Source organism: Myotis daubentonii, chromosome 3 (assembly GCF_963259705.1).
Source record: "Myotis daubentonii chromosome 3, mMyoDau2.1, whole genome shotgun sequence".
Classification (NCBI taxonomy): Eukaryota; Metazoa; Chordata; class Mammalia; order Chiroptera; family Vespertilionidae; genus Myotis; species Myotis daubentonii.
This window is the reverse complement of record NC_081842.1, coordinates 183,747,440-183,767,680: the sequence shown is the minus strand read 5'-3', so window position 1 is coordinate 183,767,680 and position 20,241 is coordinate 183,747,440. Positions and strand designations below refer to the sequence as shown.

The window sequence follows — 20,241 nt, the reverse complement described above, 5'->3', positions numbered from 1 at the left end:
AGACCAACTGAAATAATAATTGCTGGGCATGGAGACTCTAAGTATTTCCTAGTCAATATTTAATATTTGCTATAGGGAATTTTACCCTTCCAATCTAATTGTTTGAATTTACTCCTTCTTTGGTACAGGTTAAAAACTACACTTTGCCCAGCCAGTGTTGTTCAGTGGTTGAGTGTCAACCCATGCACCAAGAGGTCACCAGTTCGATTACTGGTCAGGGCACATGCCCAAGTTGTGGGCTCCATCCCTAGCAGGGGATATGCAAGAGGCAGCTGAACAATGTCTCTCTCTTATTGATGTTTCTCTCTCACTCCCTCTCCCTTCCTTTCTAAAAATCAATAGAAACATATTTTTTAAAAATCACATCTTTACTCCTCAATTAGATAATCTATGAGTATACTGTGAACAAAAGGACCTGATGAAATAAAAAAAAGTTGGTAAGAATATCCACACTAATAAAAGAGAAAGATGCAAATTGACCGTACCTTCACAACACCCACCAGCCAATCAGGAGTGAGTATGCAAATTAACCCAACAAAGATGGCAGGTTAATTTGCATACACAGGCGCTGAGTAGCAGGGGGCGGGACACTTGCAACGATGCAGGCGTTCTGCACTGCCCCAGCCACTCCAGGCCTCTGGGCGGCATGGGAACACAGAAAGGTGGCTCTGAGCTGGAGTGAAGGCAGAAAGGTGGCTCTGGGCCAGAGTGAAGGCAGTGCTGGCAGCCAGGGGAAGGAAGGCCCATTCTTGCACGAATCTTCGTGCATTGGGCCTCTAGTTCTTAATGAGTGTCTAAAGCTGGTAGAGAAAAATGTTAACTAAGAGTATACTGTATTGCCCTAGCTGATTTGGCTCAATGGATAGAATGTCAGCCTGATGACCCAAGTGTTCCAGGTTCGATTCCAATCACAGGCACATGCCCCAGTTGCAGGCTTGTTCCCCAATTGGGGGTGTGCAGGAGGCAGACGATCTATGATTCTCTCTTATCATTGATGTTTCTATCTCTTTCCCTCTTCCGTTCCTCTCTGAAATCAATAAAAAATGTTTTTGTTTTTGTTTTAAAAAAAGAGTATACTATATTGAAAACAAAAGGTTTTGGAGGCTTGAGAAACAAAGGTGTCAGAAAGAAAAGGGATTATAGACATCTCTGCTGATATTGGCACAATGATTTTACATCATTGCTGTTTAAACTCAACAACAAATAAAATGTTTTCATGCTCAAGCTTTTCTTTCACCCCACACCATTCTTTCTTACTATCATCAAATATCCATTCCACCCCAACTTCTTCCTTCTACAAAGAACTGATTTTTTCCGCTTTGTATCCTATGTATCTTCCCATCCAGTCCTGTTTATTTTTCTTGAAAACACATTTTTCACATTTCCTTTACACATTCCATATAATTTACCTACACCACCCTTCCCCAACCCATCGGGTCAACTCCTAATCACCCAAATGTCACCTTCTTATAAAGCATTCCCCAATTTTATACCTCTATATCCCAACTCAAATTGGTCACTCCTTTGTCCAAGATCCCATTTGCAAACAATACTGTTATTATTACTATTATTATGGTTTGCTTATATGTCTTTCTCTAATTAGTAAACTCCTAGAGGAGCAGTATCATGTTTTTAAAAATGTCACAATACCCCATTTCAACTTTTTATCACCATATCATAGCATATGAAAGGCACTCAATGTTTATCTTGACAATGCAGAGCCAGAATTGATACTAAATCTAGGCTTAGGAAAGAGAAAGAGTAAAGATAGAACTAAGTAAAACAGCAAATTGCAAAAAAATAATTCTAACTAGGATATGGTGAGACTAGCTGCACAGCCTAAACTCTACTCCTTAAATTTTTTTTTTTATTTTCATAGGGTGACTGCTCCGTCATAAGTTTATTAATAACTCAGAATTGCCTTCTTCAATTTAGCTATGACCTAATTTTTCTAAACTATACAAAATCACACCATTTCTTTTTTATTTATCAAGGAAGACCTATTTCCTTGTATACATACTCACAATGCCCCAAGCATCAATTTGTGAACAGATTAGTTTACTATTCATTCCTGTAATACCTAGCAGTATTTTTATTAAGGCTAGGAATGTGTATTTTTAGGTTAAGAAGTTAATTAGTACTCAGGAACAAGATACCAATGGCTAGAATAACTCCTGATAGATAGATGTTCAATAAATATGGAGGGGAATAAAAGCAAGAGGAAATGGAGGAAGTCTAGAACATCATGTAGTATTTTCTAATTCGTTTCTGTCACTTCAAATAAAGTATTAACTTTGAATGGACAGAAACTATGCCATTTTCACAAATAAATTCCCAATGCCTAGCTCATTACCTAGAACATAACAAGCACTCAGTATCTATTTGATGAGTACATAAATCAAGGGTCAGCAAACTTCTTTCAGAAAGAGACAAAGTAATATTATGGTAAATTTTATGCTTTAGTAAAAAGGAGATATTTTGCCCTGGCCAGTGTTGCTCAGGGTCTCAGGTTCGATTTCCCGTCAAGGGCCCATACCTGGTCCTTGCCTTAAAGCAACCAATCAATGTGTCTCTCTCACATTGATGTTTCTTTCACTCTCTCTCCCCCCTCCTTCCTCCCTCCTCCCTTCCCTCCCTCCCACTATCTCTCTCTCTCTGAAAAGCAATGAAAAAAATATCCTCAGGTGATGATTTCTTTAAAAAGTAGGTATTTTATGCTTTGCAGGGCATATATTCTTTGCAGCAACTCTCAACTCAACCTGCCATGGTAGCACAAAAGTAGCCATAGACAATAGGTAAACAAATGGGCATGATTGCATCCCCTCCCCTCCTAAAAATAAACACATAAAACAACAAGGGGCTAAATGTATTTTACCACAATTTAAAAATACAAAACACACCAAAAAACAAAACAAAAATAAGAGGGTAGGCCACAGTTCATCAACCTCTGGGGATGAATAAATAAAGTCAGACTCACAGATGTAAGATTTGCTAAACAAAGGGAGGGAAGAGAGAAAAGAGAGGAGATAAGAAGAAAGGAAAAAAGTACGGAAAGATGAATGTTATTTCTGCCTTAGGAATAGAAGAAAAATAACAAGAGCTATACTTAGCAAAGAAAAGTTATGAACCATGCATTTCCTTCAAATAACTGAAACAACATAGTATACTTTTTCAAGTCGAAAGATGTGATCTCTTTCTAAGCGTTCTTCTGCTTGTTTCAAGCCTAGCCTCTGCTCAGGTGTCAATGTAGACTCATCTATAACAGTGGCATTTTCTAAATAGTCCATCTCTGAAGAAGTTTCTTTATTAGATTCATCATTCTTCATTTTACCTAGAAAAGGAAGCAATCACTTAGTTGTCATCATTAGAACTGGTCAATTAAAAAAAAAAAAAAGAATGCGAAACAGACATTCAATTTATACACATACAGAAAAAATATTCTTTCCTTAGTTGTACAAATTGGCATACCTATGTAAAATGTAAGTAAGAGATGTAATACATGGCATAGAAATTCACAAAGAAAAATCAACTTCATGGGTCAAATGCCTATCCTATCTTGTTCTTCAAACCTACCTATCAAAAGAGACAAATGTGACTGAGACTTAGTGTTTAAGGCTAATATAATAAAAAGCTCTTTTAAATACCAAAGTTTAGTCATTGAACTAAGTCACCTTAGCAACTTTAGCACTATACACTAGCAGCTAAAAGAACATACATACTCCAGACCACACCCCCACACCAGGCTCCTCTTTCGTTGCTTTCACTAAACCCACTGATATATATTTTTCTTATTAGTCTCCTAACTAGATTGTAATCTCTTTAAGGCATAGGTTATGTGATTTTATCTTTGAATTTCCAGCACCTAGCGATATGTATGTATCTGACATACACAGTAGGTTCCACCACAAGTCTGATTTTTTAAAATACTAATTGCGTCATGTTATTCTCTTGCTTAAAATACTTTCTCAAAGCATTCAGAATAAACAAACTCTTTAGCATATTATACACAGTCCTTACACTCATGAAAGCAGTAAACAGTATACAGTAATTCCAAGCTGTAGTAAGTGCTATAAAGGAAAAAAGCATGTAATTGAAAGGGAGACCAACTTTAAATATGAGAGTCAGGGAAAGTGTCTTTGAAATGTTAAGCTAAGACCTCAAGAAAGAGAGTGCTGCTATCTCTATCTCTAACCTTATATCCTACCCTAACATTTTTTACTTCATTCATACCACGTATGCTAGAATGGATCACTGCTACTTCAAGTCTCAATATCTTTACATACGCTTTTCACTCCACCATCAAGGCCCTCTCCACTTCAACTAGTAATGTTTACCTGTCCTGAAAAATTCAGCTTGTCACCTGTTTCAGAAAACAGTTGATATTCTTTATCCTATATAATAAAAGGCTAATATGCAAATCAACAAAGGGCGGAACGACCAGTCGCTATGATGCTCACTGACCATCAGGGGGCAGATGCTCAACGCAGGAGCTGCCCCCTGGTGGTCAGTACGTTCCCACAGGGGGAGTGCTGCTCAGCCAGAAGCCAGGCTCACAGCAGGCGAGCGCAGTGGCGGTGGCGGGAGCCTCTCTCGCCTCCACTGCAGACGGGCGGTAAGGAGTGAGGGGTCCCAGGCTGCAAGAGGACGCAGGCCAGGCCCAGGACCCCCCACTCCCCCAGTGCACAAATGTTGTGCACCAGGCCTCTAGTATTTTAATACAATGCCTACACCAGAGATGACACTTAATTAAAGTGTGCTAAATAAACTAATTTGGATGTACTAAAAGCACTCCTAAAAGTAAATGATTATAGATAATCAACAAATCTCTCCATTCTGCTCTCAAATGCCAACTACATGCCAGATACAAGAACTCTGGTGGTCAATTTTACCTTCTGACAGCACTGATTTTCTGGACAAAGAAGAAATAGTATGCCTCTGGAGGTGCTATATCTCCTACCATAAGAGCAGAGAACAGGAAGGCAAATTCTAGCTTCAAACACTACAAGTCTCACTAGGTTAGCTAAGTGTTTTTTAAATTATTGTTTTTTAAATTATTACTGTCCAGGAAGCTGAACTGGTTACGGTGTAGTTCCAATACATCAAGGTTGCGGGTTCAATCCCTTATTAGGACACATACAAGAATCAACCAATGAATGCATAAATAAGTAGGACAACAAATCAATGTTTCTCTCTTTTTCTATCTTTTGAAAAGATTCAATCAATAAAAACAAATTATTGTCAGGTGAACAATGATGCAATTTGCAACTGTGACCTAATATTTGGAAAAATAATTTAGTCTTTTAGTAATTATGTTATGATGGAAATGTAAAAGAAAAGGTAAAATCCTAGTCTTATTTCAAGATTTCATGAAAAAGGATAACAGCAAGGAATATAATATTCTAACCTTCTTCTCTATATGTACAACTTGCCCTGTATGACAATAATTTAAGAAACACTTAGTTTAACCTAGTGACACTTCTAATGTTTGAATCACTTTTTGTAACATCTTTATGAAAGAGTTTGCCTTCCTATTCTCTGCTTTTGTGGTAGGAGACACATCATCTCCAAAGTCACACCAGCAAATCCTGCATAATTATCACTTTTACCAATATGAAGCATTAGAGAAAGCTATCTTTCTTTAAAAGTCAAAAATAAATCAAATTAATTAATTTCCTGAAATCAACATCAAAATTAAATAACATCAGGCATAATTTCCCAAACTGTGTTTCACAGAACACTAGTTTTTTAAGGTATTAACACTCTTACAAAAGAAGAGTTGAAAACAGGTATTCAAACTAAAACCTGCACATGAATGTTCATAGTAACACTATTTACAACAGTCAAAGGTAGAAACAACCCAATGTCCATCCTATTAATAAAAGCCTATGTGGTCGTCATGCCCTCATGCCATGACGCCCTCACGCCACAACGAGAAATTACCAGAAGGCTGCGTGCGCAGCGGGCGTGCACGGGTGAGCGGGGGCTTGACGCTGCATACGTGGTGTGGAGGCAGAGCCTGCGGCTCCGTGCGGCGAGGCCTGGGGGTCCCGCAGCTCTGCGTGGTGAGGCTGGAGGTCCCGCGGCTCTGTGCGGCGCAAAGGCAGGACCCTGACTCCAGCCTACCTCTTTGGGGCAATCCATCGAGGAGCCCCGGATGGGTGGGCAGGGCCTACCTCTTTGGGGCAATCGATCATGGGCTCCCGCACTGAGAGAGAGCACAGGCCAGTGCTCACCTGAGTGCATGAATTTCGTGCACTGGGCCTCTAGTCACTAAATAAATGAAGAAATAAAATGTGACATATCTACACGATGGAATATTATTCAGCTATCTTCGTCATAGTTTAGGCTGCCAAAACAAAATTCCACAAACTGATGGAATTAAACAACAGGAATTTGTGTTCTCACAGTTCTGGAGGCAGGAAGGTCAAGATCAAGGTGCCAACAGGATTGGTGTTTGATGAAAACTCCCTCCTTGAACTGTAGACAGTCACCTCACATGGCCTTTCTTTGGTGCATACACTGAGAAAGATCTTCCTCTTCCTCTTCTTATAAGGCCTCATGATTTATCGGCTTAGGACCCCACCTTTATGACCTCATTTAATCTTAACTACCTCATAAAAGCTCTTATCTCCAAATACAATCACATTGGGAATTAGGTCCTCAACATGGGAATTTTGAGAGGAACCAATGCAGTTTATAGTATCAGCATTAAAAGGAAAGAAGTACTGCTATAACTACATGAATGAATTTTTAAAACGTGATGTTTTTGCCAAAACCGGTTTGGCTCAGTGGATAGAGCATCGGCCTGCAGACTGAAGGGTCCCAGGTTCGATTCCAGACGAGGGCATGTACCTTGGTTGCAGGTACATCCCGAGTAGGAGGTGTGCAGGAGGCAGCTGGTCGATGTTTCTCTCTCATCGATGTTTCTAGCTCTCTATCCCTCCCCCTTCCTCTCTGTAAAAAACCAGTAAAAATATATTTAAAAAAACAAAACAAAACAAACACCCAAAAACGTGATGTTTAATGAAGGAAGCCAGACAAACAACACATATTGTAGGATTCCATTTCTATGAAATATTTAGAATAGGAAAATACACAGAAACAAAAAGCCAATTATTGGTTGTCTAAGGCTGCAGCAAGGGGGAAATGGATTTCCTTTCGGGGTGATGAAAAATTTCTGCAATTAGGTAGTGGTGATGGTTGTATAACACTGTAAATGTACTTAATTACACTAAACTGTACCTTTAAAATAGTTAAAATGGTCCCTCACTGGTTTGGCTCAGGGTCTCGGCTTCAATTTCGGTCAAGGGCACATGCCCAGGTTGCAGGCTCAATCCCCAGTAGGGGGCGTGCAGGAGGCAGCCAATCAATGATTCTCTCTTATCATTGATGTTTTTATCTCTCTCCCTCTCCTTTCCTCTCTAAAATCAATAAGAATATATTAAAAAATAAAATAATTAAAATGGTAAATCTTACATATTATACCATACACAAAAAAGTTAAACAGAGAGTTAACACTGACTCAGTAATTCGACTCCAACCTATATATCAAGGAGAAATGAAAACATAGATCCACATAAAAACGATTAAACAAATGTTCATAGCAGCATTATTCATAACAGCCAAAAGATGGAATCAATTCAAGGATAAACAAAATGTGATATAGCCATACAATGGAATATTATCTCTATATATAAAAGGCTAAGTGACAAACCGTATGTCTGTCCGACCGTTCGACTGACCAGCCAGTACATATGATGCACACTGGCAATTTAAAAATAAATGCTGACTCACGCATGTGCAATACGTATAAAGCTCTCGGAATGGATATTATTGAAATGATTTGTAACGGATCTATTGTTGAAGCTACCTTTGGAAGTAGTGTATCTATAGATAATATTAAAAATATATCTAGCCGAAACCGGTTTGGCTCAGTGGATAGAGCGTCGGCCTGCGGACTGAAGGGTCCCAGGTTCGATTGCGGTCAAGGGCATGTACCTAGGTTGTGGGCACATCCCCAGTAGGAGATGTGCAGGAGGCGGCTGATCGATGTTTCTCTCTCATCGATGTTTCTAACTCTCTATCTCTCTCCCTTCCTCTCTGTAAAAAAATCAATAAAATATATTAAAAGTACATACATATAAAAAAAAAAAAAGTACATACATATATATATATATATATATATATATATATATATATATATATATATATATATAAATGAGCGATTCTTTGTCCAAAAAATGAACACATTCATAAATTAAATGAAGAAATTTTGGATATACTCAATGGAGATTTTCACACCTATGTGAGTGATGATTTCAGCGATTCAATGGATGATGCCGGAAAGGGAAATTTTCCCATGGAATTTCTTAATAGTATTATTCCTTCAGGAATGCTGTGCCATAAATTAAAACTGTAAGTAGATGCAATCATCATGCTGAGAAATCTTAATAATAAATGGGGTCTTTGTAATGGTGCTAGATTTATTATCAAAAGATTTCAACCTAAGATAATCAAAGCTGAAGTATTAACGAGATCTGTGGAAGGAGGGGTTGTTCTGATTCCAAGGATTGATTTGTCCCCATATGACACTGGCCTCCCATTTAAATTAATTCGAAGACAGTTTCCCGTGATGCCAGCATCTAATTGCAGAACTTTTTCATTAATAAATGACTATTAATAAATCACCAGGACAAACTATAAACAGAGTAGGAATATTCCTACTTGAACCCATTTTCAGACATGGTCAGTTATATGTTGCTTTCTCTTAATTTCAAAGAGCGTTTGACATTAAAGTTGTAAATACTTCAACAAAAGGGAAATTTTAGTCAAGCACTCTGAAAGTGTTTTTACTCTTAATGTGGTATACAGGAAGATATTAGAATAAATTTAATCAATTTAACAGTCATTGCTTTTCTCAATGTTTTTATATGATGTCTTTGTTGTTATATCATGTTGTTATTGCTTATTAATCAACTTATATATTATTTTCATATACATTTTACTAATTTTCTTTCATCTCTGAAACTTCTATTATAGAGAAAGGGCAAATAGCGATATTAAAATATTTCTTCTAATTAATTTCCTTTCAATGTGCATGAATCTATACACCGGGCCACAATAAAAAGTAATGATGTATTAATACATGCTACAACATGGATGAATCTTGAAAACATTGTGCTAAATAAAAAAAAACAGACACAAAAGGCCACATGTTGTATGATTCCATTGATATAAAACTAGAGGCCCAGTGCATGAAATTTGTGCACTGGGGGGGGGGGGGTGGCGCGCGGGAATCCCTCAGCCTGGCCTGGCCACCCTCTCACAGTCCGGGAGCCCTTGGGGGATATCTGACTGATGGCATAGGCCCGCGGTGAACCAACGCGATGAGCAGGCCTATGCTGTCAGTCGGACATCCTTAGCACTGCTGTGGAGGCAGGAGAGGCTCCCGCCACCCCCACTGCACTTGCCAGCCGTGAACCCAGCTCAGGGCTTCTGGCTGAGCAGCACTCTCCCTGTGGGAGCGCACTGACCACCATGCTGACTGAACTCAGATATGGCTGCCAGCCAGCTCTGTGATGGGGGATGTCCTAGCACAGGAACAATGACCCCTATGAGCATCTCCATTGGGAAAAAGCCACCCGAGTTCCTGCCCCGATGCCAGTCTAATTCCTCCCCATATGTGTCTGGGCCCCCAAAAGCAGCCTGGCGCTTTGGCTCAGAGAGATCAAGTCCGAGTAAGTTCATGTGCTGGCCCTTTAACAGGAACACCTGGGTCTCCAGCAGCCTCCATGTCACTCAGCCACAATCCCCGCTGGTTTTTACAGCCCGAAATTATGGACTCTTCTCTTCCCAGCTCTGAAACCCTAGCCTGGGGGTCTGGCGTGCAGCTGGGATCACCTGCTTCTCACAGGCAGCCTCCACAGAGACTATCTCCCTCCCGATTAAAAAACGGCACACGCGAATGTCAGACCAGCCCATTCCGCACCTCCGCCCAGCCTCCAGTCTCAATGTGCTTTCTTCTTTACTTCTCCAGCTTCAGGCAGTGCTGAATGATGGTTGTTCTGTATTTTAGTTGTAATTCTGATGTGGTTGTGGGAGGCGGCGCGTACTGGCATTTAACTATGCTGCCATCTTGGTTCTCTCTTATTTTTTCTTATACACCTAAAGATACTAATAAGTTTTTCTAAATGGTCTATCAATATAACATTATGTGTATACTACCATAAATAAAAAGAAGCTCTTTCTGAACTCTTTACCAGTCTTTCATAAAGTGTGGCAAATAATGATTTAGAAGTAGCTTTTTCTTTTTTGTCTATACATCAAGAAAAGGCTTTATTCTTTTAGCCACAGAAGTATTACAAAAGACTGCCAAAGAAAAATCATTAGACAAAATCAGAATTAAAGCACTCAAAAGACAAGGATAATGTTTACAATTAATTAAAACTCAGATTAAAATCCCAGAAGAAAATGAATTTTACAATGATAATTCTCAAGTAAATTGCAATAGTGTTCTAATCAATCTCTGCTTCCAGCCCTGTTCCTGTCAAAGAATTTGCTGTACTGTAGCCAAATATATACATAGCACTATCTTTCTTAAAACTATTCAATGGCTTCTCAAAACATCCTATATAATAAAAGTCCAGCGACCATAACGGCAGAACGACCGCTCGACCAGTCACTATGAGATGCACTGACCACCTCTTGGTTTCTCCCCATGGCCGGCAGGCTCCAATCGCCGGATGGCAAACAGGAAACCGGGGTGGGTGGCAGTGGGGGGGCAGGACTGGCGAGTGGGCAGAATGGCCAACCTCTTGGTCCCTTCCCTTGGCACGCAGGCTCCGATCGCTGGATGGCAAATGGGGAACCAGGGTGGCACCAGGCCAAGGCCCCCGCCCCACCGGTCGCCCCACACACAGAGGCCGACCCGCGGTGGGGGTGGGACTGGTGAGCAGGCGGGAACGGCCGGCCTCTCAGTTCCTCCCCACTGGCCGTTAGGCTCCCATCGCCCAGTGGCAAACTAGGAACCCAGGTGGATGGCGGCGGGGAGCAAGACCAGCTGCCGGCAGCTGGGGAAGATGGCCCTGATCGCAGGTTAGGCCTAGGAACTGTACCCGCACACGATTTTGTGCACCAGGCCTCTAGTTCATTAATAAAGTCCAAACTCTTTATAATGTCCTAAAAGACCCTTATCTCCAATTCTTGTGTACTTTTCAGATGCAACTTTTAAGCTTTCCCCCTCAATTCACTGTTCTAGTCACATTGCAATCTCACATTTATATCATGCATTTTTTTAACCCAAAGTCCAAATCTCTATTAAATCATGTGCATTCTCAACTCAAGTTTTTGACACAACTAAATTACCACTTTATCTGTATTACCCCCATCTAACTAGAAGCTTTCTTGAGATCTGGGGCTGTGACAGGGGGAAGAATTGTTCTTTTTTGGTTGGTATTTTTGGTTTTCCATTGTAAACACATGCTTGTCACATAATAAAAACTCAATACATCACATGTTTGATAAATAAATGAGCAATATATTACCAGGATCATCTAAAAAGAGTATGAGAAGAGGGGGGGGGGGGGGGACAGGGAAAGAGAGGAGGGAAAGGAAGGGTGACGGGAGGGGAGGGGAGGAAACATACTATATTGACTACAGGAGTCACTAAATGTATATTTGCACAAGCTTTTTACCTACTATAATAAATGTAAAGTTCTTGTTTTAGCTTAAAGGACCATATTATTAATGTTCTTCTGAATTTCAAAGTGGTTAAAATAAAAATGGGGATAATTTAAAGAACGTTAATATAGGAAAATCCCTCCCCCACCCCCCAAAAAAAGACTTGTGGAATAATCTAATTTGTACTTACTCAAATCATCCGATATGTCTTCAATTCCTGATGCACTATCATCAGAATCACCAGTATTATCTGTAGATGTTTGCTGCTTCTGAGATCGTGGTGAGTTTTCTGGAGCAGATTTTTCTCCCTCTACATCAATATTCACCTTGTCAAGAGAAGTACAAGAGCTTGGATTTTTTTTTCCAATTTGCTGTAATTCTGTCTGCCTTATGTTTTCTTTCAACAGTGAGCTGGGCACCTTCTCTGCTTCTGCTGGTGAGCTGGGAACTTTTTCTGATTTCATCTGAGAACTAGGTGCTTTTTCTTTCTTCTGTGAACTAAGTGCCTTTTCTGCTATTGCTGCCTGTGAACTGGGTGCCTTTTCTGTTTTCACTGGTGAATTAGGTGACTTTGTCAATTTTTCTGTTTTTGCCTGTAAACTGGATGCTTTTTCTACTTTTGCCTGTGAAACAGGTACCTTTTCAGTTCTCACAGGTGAATTAGGTGACTTTTTGGCTTTGCAATGACTTTGATCTCGAAGGACTAACCCCAAATCTTTGGGGCCTGGAATATTGGCAACATTTACTTTACATGATTTAACTTCTGTTTTTTCTATACAAATATCATTTTGCTTATTTTTTTTACTACTATTCCTATTTGGGGAGCTGATCCCAATTTCTTTTATGGATTTATCATTTCTGGCTTTCAAAGTTTGATTAGTTATAACTTTAACTGTTTTGCTTTCTTCAGAAAGAGCCCAAGCATTCTTCTTTGGTTCATGATTTTCATTTTTAGAGGTCTTAGACTCTTCCATTATTTGAAAAGCTGCTTCTTTCCAATTGTGATATTGTAAAATAGCAGATCTCCAGTAGTTTGAATTGCTTCAAGTCCAGTTTAGGCAAGCAACCAATCTATTGAATTAAAAACAAACAAATAAACAAACAAACCAAAAAAAAACCTGTTTTTTAAAATGCAAAGTCACTTTTTAAAATTTGATGAGACATTAAAAAAACTTTTAAAATTTGTTCTCAAACTGAAATAATAGTAAAAAAATGTTTAGGCTCTGAAAACTCTATGAGAAAGAATTAAAGCCCACTTAGTAAATAATAGCCAAATGCTCGTTGAGGAGGTTCTAATGTAATTATGGCAGTAAGTCTCAAAACAAGGGAATTTTAGAAGTAAAACATATTACTCAATAAGAATTTCAACTAACAGGAAAATGATTGTGATGTACCAGTTAGTATAAAAGAAAATGAAACAAAGAAAATACAAGAATTCCAATCTATACGCAACATAGGAAATCTATACTAATAAAAGGGTAATATGCTAATTAGACTGGACATCTTCCGGATGACCTTCCAGACATCCTTCCGGACAAAGCCACGGTGGCGGGGCTGAGGCAGAGGCAGTTAGGGGCGATCAGGCCGGCAGGAGAGAGCTGTTAGGGGGATAAGGCTGACAGGGGAGAGCAGTTAGGGGGATCAGGCTGGCAGGGGAGAGCAGTTAGGGGCATCAGGCCAGCAGGGGAGAACAGTTAGGAGGATCAGGCTGGCAGGGGAGAACAGTTAGGGTGATCAGGCAGGCAGGGGAGAGCAGTTAGGGTTATCAGGCAGGCAGAGGCAGTTAGGGGTGATCAGGCAGGCAGGCAGGCAGAGTGGTTAGGGGTGATCAGGCAGGCAGGCAGGTGAGCGGTTAAGGAGCCAGCAGTCCCAGATTGTAAGAGGGATGTCCGACTGCTGGTTTAGGCCTGATCCTGCAGGCATCGGGCCTAAACCAGCAGCTGGACATCCCTCAAGGGGTCCCGGATTGGATAGGGTGCCGGCCGGACTGAGGGGTTCCCCCCCCCCCGTGCACAAATTTTGTGCACCGGGTCTCTAGTCAGTTTATAAAGCCTAAGTGGTAAGATCTTGTCCACATGTCTTTTCTACTAAACGCTACATATTTATATTACTAACCTTCTAACTTGACTCTCTAAACATGGAGATACAATTCAAGATATTTTCTCCACCTCCAAAGTATAAAGGACTTTAAATTCTTCGAGGTTAAAAAAAAAATTAAAAACCTATATAAACCCAGAGTTAAAAAATGACAGTAAAATTTTGTATATTATAATGATGGGTACATGTCAGTATACATTTGTCAAAATGCATAGAATATATTCCACAAAAAGTGAGACCCAAACTATAGACTTTGGGTAATAATTATGTGTTAATGTATGTTCCTGTCTGTAACAAATGTACTACTCTGCTGCAGGGATGTTGACAGTGGGGAAGCTATATTTTGGGGAGAAAGGGAGTATGATAGGTACTCTGTACTTTCTGTTCAGTTTTGCTATGAAACAAAAACAGCTCTAAAAAATGTTTTTACAAAAAGATGATAGTAAGAACACTAATATCAGAGCTCTGTATTTTGTTCTAAAATATAATAGAAACAATTTTGCATTTACCAGAGAATACAAACTATAAACAAATTAAAAGACTACATTTTGTTAAAATATTCCAATATTAGAACTATTTTGTATACTATATCATATGGAAATCAGGATTTTTGCTGTTCACTTTGCCCTTTATGCCTTAAATTCAGACCTATGCCTCTAAACAAAGATTAATAACATAAGGAAAAATTAGAGTCAGCAAAAACAAACAGCATGTGTAGCACTTTTGATTTTACTTGGTTAATTTATTAAATTACATTTTGGGGCAATAGAATACCTCTAATAATATAATTACACATCATATAAACACAAAAATATTACCTAAAATAAAAAGCTCAGAACATAGTTTGTTTACTCCCAATTACCTATATTTATGCCAAAGCATATTTCAAAAATAAATAAATAGAAAATAAACTATCTAGTTGTCTCCACTGAAACATCTTATTCGACTTGGAGCCAATTTTTATAATTCCTATTTGTAATACAGTTCTCTACATCCTCTGTCATAATCTCTGTCTAGATTATCATCCTTTTTTTAAAAAAAAAAGCTTATTAGTTTTTCTAAATTATTTTATAAAGTAATATTTCAAAATATGACAATTAAAATTTAAGCCAAAACCATACTAGATTTCACCATTACTTTTTTGTTGAACTAACATTATTTTCCAATAAAAAGCTATAGCACTTTTATACAATAAATATCCTGGGTTTTGGACATTTGAATTTATTTAATTAATGCATTTTCTTTCATTATTTTTTAAATTTTTATTTACTGATTTTTAGAGACAGAGGGAGGAAGGGAGAGAGGTGGAGGGAGAGAGTGAAAGAGAGAGAAACGTAGATTTGTTATTCCACCTATTTATGCAATCATTGGTTGATTCTTTTATATTCCCCAAGCAGAGACCAAACCTGCAATCTTGGTATTATCAGGAGGAAACTCTAACCAACTGAGCAACCCTGCCAGGGCTCTTTCATTATTTTTGGTAAGCTGTTTTACTGTCAAACAGTTGTCAAATATTTAATTATGCCTAAATTCTTATAGAAACTGCTTCAGGTTCCTAATTTTAAAAATAAAAATGGGTACTATTTCTAAAAGATTAGTTTTACCTAATACAATAACTGAAATATTTTAAATTGTCTAATACTATTCTACAATAAAGACTCTTTAATAATTTTGTAGCTGTCATCTTACTGACAAAGACCATAAATAATAAAGATTTGCTACAGCAACACTGATCCACAATTCTGTTTAATAAATCTTTATGGACACACTATTCCTCCACTCAATTAAAAAAACTCTACATGCCGAAGCCGGTTTGGCTCAGTGGATAGAGCGTCGGCCTGCAGACTGAAGGGTCCTAGGTTCAATTCCGGTCAAGGGCATGTGCCTGGGTTGCGGGCATATCCCCAGTGGGAGATGTGCAGGAGGCAGCTGATCGATGTTTCTCTCTCATCAATGTTTCTGGCTCTCTATCTCTCTCCCTTCCTCTCTATAAAAAAATCAATAAAATATATTTATTAAAAAAAAAAACTCTACATCTTAAGATTGCATATATAAATAAAAACTACAAAGCTTTTTAAAAATCAATATATACTTAATTAATAAAAGTACGTAAATACTAGTGGGGAATTCAAGATTCAGAAAATTGCCAGGTTTCACTTTAAGGGAAAGACAAAGAACATCCAGGTCAACCGAAAAAGTTTGAAGACCAACAATTACAAGCATTATTGGATGAAGATGCCTGTCAAACTCAAAAACAACTTGCAGAAAGATTAAACGTTGCTCAGCAAACAATTTCCGATCATTTAAAGAATGGGAAAGATTTTAAAGGAAGGAAAATGGGTGCCACATCAACTGAATGAAAGACAAATGAAAAACTGAAAAGTCATGAGTAAAAAAGACAAATGGAAAACCGAAAAGTCAACAGCACGAAAGAAAGTCTTTTTTGCATCTAATTGTGACTGGCGATGAAAAGTGGATTTATTTTGAGAATCCCAGATGCACAAAATCATAGGTTGATCCAGGTCAACCATCAACATCAACTGCAAGGCCAAATCGCTTCGAAAGAAGATAATGCTCTGTGTTTGGTGGGATCAGGGAGGTGTGGTGTATTATGAGCTTCTAAAACCAGGTGAAACAGTTAATTCTGATTGCTACCGACAACAAATAATCAATGTGAACCATGCTTTGATCGTGAAAAGACCAGAATGCTCCAGAAGACACAGCAAATTAATTTTGCTTCATGATGACACACCATCACACACTTCAAAACCAGTTAAAGACACGTTAAAAGATCTTGCCTGGGAAGTATTAACCCACCCGCTGTATTCACCAGACCTTGCTCCTTCAGATTACCACTTGTTCCGATCGATGGCACACGAACTTTCTGAGCAGCACTTCAAAACATACAAAAAAGTGGAAAATTGGGTCTCTGAATGGTTTGCCTCAAAACAAGAAAAGTTCTATTGGGACGGTACCCACAAATTACCTGAAAGATGGGGAAATGTGTAGCTAATGGTGGACATTACTTTTAATAAAGCACTTTTGATGTTACTCTTGAAACTATCATGTTTTCTTTGATTACAAAAGCCACACTATTAACCGGTACACCTGGTATATCCATTACCTATGGATATACACTATAGGGTGGTGAAGGCCTGAGATGGGGTGGGAACCGGTGGAGGGGGGCAATGGGGGAAAAGGGAGAATATCTATAATACTCTCAACAACAAAGGTTTAATACATAAATATTTAGAATAAGCAAATTCATAGAGACAAAGTAAAACAGATGGTATCAGGGGCTGGGGGGCAGAGGGAAATTGGGAGTTATTGCTTAACAGGTACAAAGTTTCTGTTTGGGATGATAGACTTGTTCTCTAGATAGTGATGACGGTTACACAACATTGTTAATGTACTAAGGCCACTGAATTGTACACTAAAAAAGGGTTAAAAAGGTAAACTTTATATTATGTATATTTTACCACAATAAAAAAAAATTTAAACTCAAAAACATTCTAATCAAAATAATGTGCATTAAGATTATATAAAAAGTATCATGGATGTCATATTTTAAACATTAATCACTCTTGAAAATAGCTAAAGGTTTTAGAGAATATAACTTTTTATATGGGTAAATCAACAGACAGAATTTTTTATGAACAAAGGCAAGTGGAACTGTTCCTCCCCTTTCAAAGCCAGTTTTGTGAATAAATGAGATTTCTAAACTTAATTACCTAGATACTAACCCACAACCTGATTATCTAGGTTTCCTTGATTATTCAAGCCTTTTCCTTCTTTGTTCATTTGGTAAGCCTTTTTGGCCATTTTATTATACATTAGGATCTTCAACAGCAGTAGTCAAAGGAAGTATAAATAATACTTTTTTCATAAGCAATTTATTGGTTAAAACAGCCTCAGATTGCCAGTTGTTTTTTGTTTTTATTCCAATGAGATGCAGAGATTAATCTTGATTCCTAAAATACCAAAGCCACCAATCAAGGAGTAATATGCTAATGATATGTATGCTAAGGCCCCTCAACTGCTTGCTATGACATGCACTGACCACCAGGGGGCAGATGCTCCAACCAGTAGGTTAGCTTGTTGCTGGGGCAGATTGGGACTGAGTGAGCCGAACAGGACTGAGTGAGATGGGCCAGACATGCCCTGCAGCCCTCCCTCAGTCGCTTCGCAGCTGGCCGACCTCCCACATCCCTCCCTGGCCCCGATTGTGCACCGGTGGGGTCCCTCGGCCTGGCCTGCGCCCTCTCACAATCTGGGACTCCTCGGGGATGTCGGAGAGCTGGTTTCGGCCCAACGGCAGAACAACAGGTTGCTCTGATGCACACTGTCCAACAGGGGTCAGATGCTCAATGCAGGAGCTGACCCCTGGTGGTCAGTGCGCTCCCACAGGGGGAGCACTGCTCATCCAGAAGCAGGGCTCACAGCTGGCGAACACAGCAGTGGTGTGGTGGTGGGAGCTTCTTCCACCTCCACAGCAGCACTAAGGATGTCCCGACTGCCGGCTTAGGTTGCTCCCTGTGGCACTGTCAGTCAGACATCCCCCAAGGGCTCCTGGACTGTGAAAGGGTACAGGCTGGGCTGAAGGACCCTTCCCCCCACCCCCTAGTGTATGAATTTTGTGCACTGGGCCTCTAGTTTATTTATAAGCAGAAGAGTGGCATAATTTATGTTTTAGGTTAACGTCAGTAAAACAGAAGCACAGAGTGGTGAAGAAAAGGAGATGAGTTAGTAAAGTAAATGACAGTAATTCCCAATAATAGTAAAAAGCATTAGGAGGTTATTTAGGGCCTTATCACAAGCAATTTCGGTTAAGTTGGGGAGAGGGAGAAGCTGTATTAAAGTTAAATGGGTTGCTTTCCAGAGGAACTTTCAGACTCTCAATATGCTAATGAGCATGATAAATCTGACAGATATAATTTACAACATTTGCCTAGAAGAAGCCTCTTTTGCCAAGACCACCTATCGATACACATCTCAAAGAAGCGTAAGGAAAACAGATTTTATAACACTGTTCTACGAAACTGAGTGAGAAAAGCAGAGGGCAGCAGAGGGCTTAAGACAGAGGTAAAACAACAGCAAATGCAAGGAGCAGGAAAGAAATCTAAAACGCTTTCAAGCTGTGATAAGAAGCTAACTAAATATAAAACACCAGTCTACTAGCTTATACAATTTGCAGCTATTTAAATTCATAGTAAGCAGGAAATTGACAATGAATATTTCAATAGGGTAAGGAAACACAACAGTAATGGTACTGGTTGGGGGAAGGATAAAGCCAAAGAGAGACGACATATAGAGAGATAAAGAATAAATCAGAAAACTAAAGAAACAAGAAAAATGCTCATATAGATATTTAGCAGATTTTGGTTGGAAGTAGAACCATTTTCAAACCATATGATTAGGTATGTCCAGAAAAGTATACTTGAGTATCACTGCAATACAAAAATTAAGAAAAAATAAAGTTAAGGTGCTAGATGAGGTTCAAATGTAACGATCCCAACTGCCCAATATGATGTCAAGAATTACACCAAAGTATCAGTGAGTAAAGAAGAGTGATCTACAGATTCCTAAACTAAACAAACAGCATTAGATATACAGACAGCAGGGAACCAGTTTTTAAAAAAGAGGAATTTCAGCCCAGCAAATGTAGTTCAGTGGTTGAGCATCAACCTATGAACCAAGAGGTCAAAGTTCGAGTCCTGGTCAGGACACATGTCCGGGTTATGTGCTCGATCCACAGTGGGGAGCATGTTGGAGACAATGATTCTCTCTCATTACTGATGTTTCTCTCTCTCCCTCTTCCTTCCTCTCTCTGAAATCAATAAAAATACATTTTTTTTTTAAAAAAAAGAGGAACTTTACAGGAGAACAGAAGAATAAACAGACAATATGTAGAAAAATATGGGTCTGGTTTCCTGGCCTTGAGGAAACAGGTGTGAGGAAAATAAGGTACATCCCTGAGAAGATTTAGAGTGGTTCTCAACCTATTTTCTATTCCAATACCTCTGAAAAATAAATATAAAGAGGGTAACTGTGAGTGGTTTATAGCCTCCCAAAAATATAAAACGGAACACAAGAATGAGGGGAGAGAGGATATCTGGTGAGTGGTTTATAAGGCTTTACAGAGTGATTATGAAATACCTTCCTAAAGAAGTATAAAAATCACTGGTTGAAAACTGGTACTGTCACATAAAGCTTAAATACAAGTTCCAAATACAGTGGGGCCTTAACTTATGAGTGTCCCAACTAACGAGTTTTTTGAGATACCAGCTGTCTCTCGGCTGATTTTTTGCATTGAGTTGATAGAGTAATTTGAGTTAACGAGCTCCTTAATGAGCTCGGTCTTGGAACGAATTAAACTTGTAAGTCAAGGCCCCACTGTACAAATTTTTATCTATATGACATAATTCAAGATACTGTCACATAACAATACCACAAGCTCCTACATAA

At 38.9% G+C, this 20,241-nt stretch overlaps 1 protein-coding gene across 13 annotated transcripts in view; it reads right to left on the bottom strand.

Annotated features, from left to right (window-relative positions):
- TUT4 (terminal uridylyl transferase 4) overlaps positions 1 to 20,241 on the bottom strand; it is a 107,507-nt gene that overhangs the window by 72,667 nt on the left and 14,599 nt on the right. For 12 of the 13 annotated variants that reach the window (XM_059689567.1, XM_059689566.1, XM_059689569.1 and 9 more), the window contains exons 2-3: positions 11,870 to 12,750; positions 3,168 to 3,331 (exon numbers count right to left, since the gene is read on the bottom strand). In XM_059689567.1, coding sequence (XP_059545550.1) covers positions 3,168 to 3,331; positions 11,870 to 12,653 — 948 coding nt within the window. In that variant the 5' untranslated portion in view covers positions 12,654 to 12,750. The remainder of the gene's footprint in view (positions 1 to 3,167; positions 3,332 to 11,869; positions 12,751 to 20,241) is intronic. The other variant, XM_059689578.1, reaches the window with a different exon arrangement.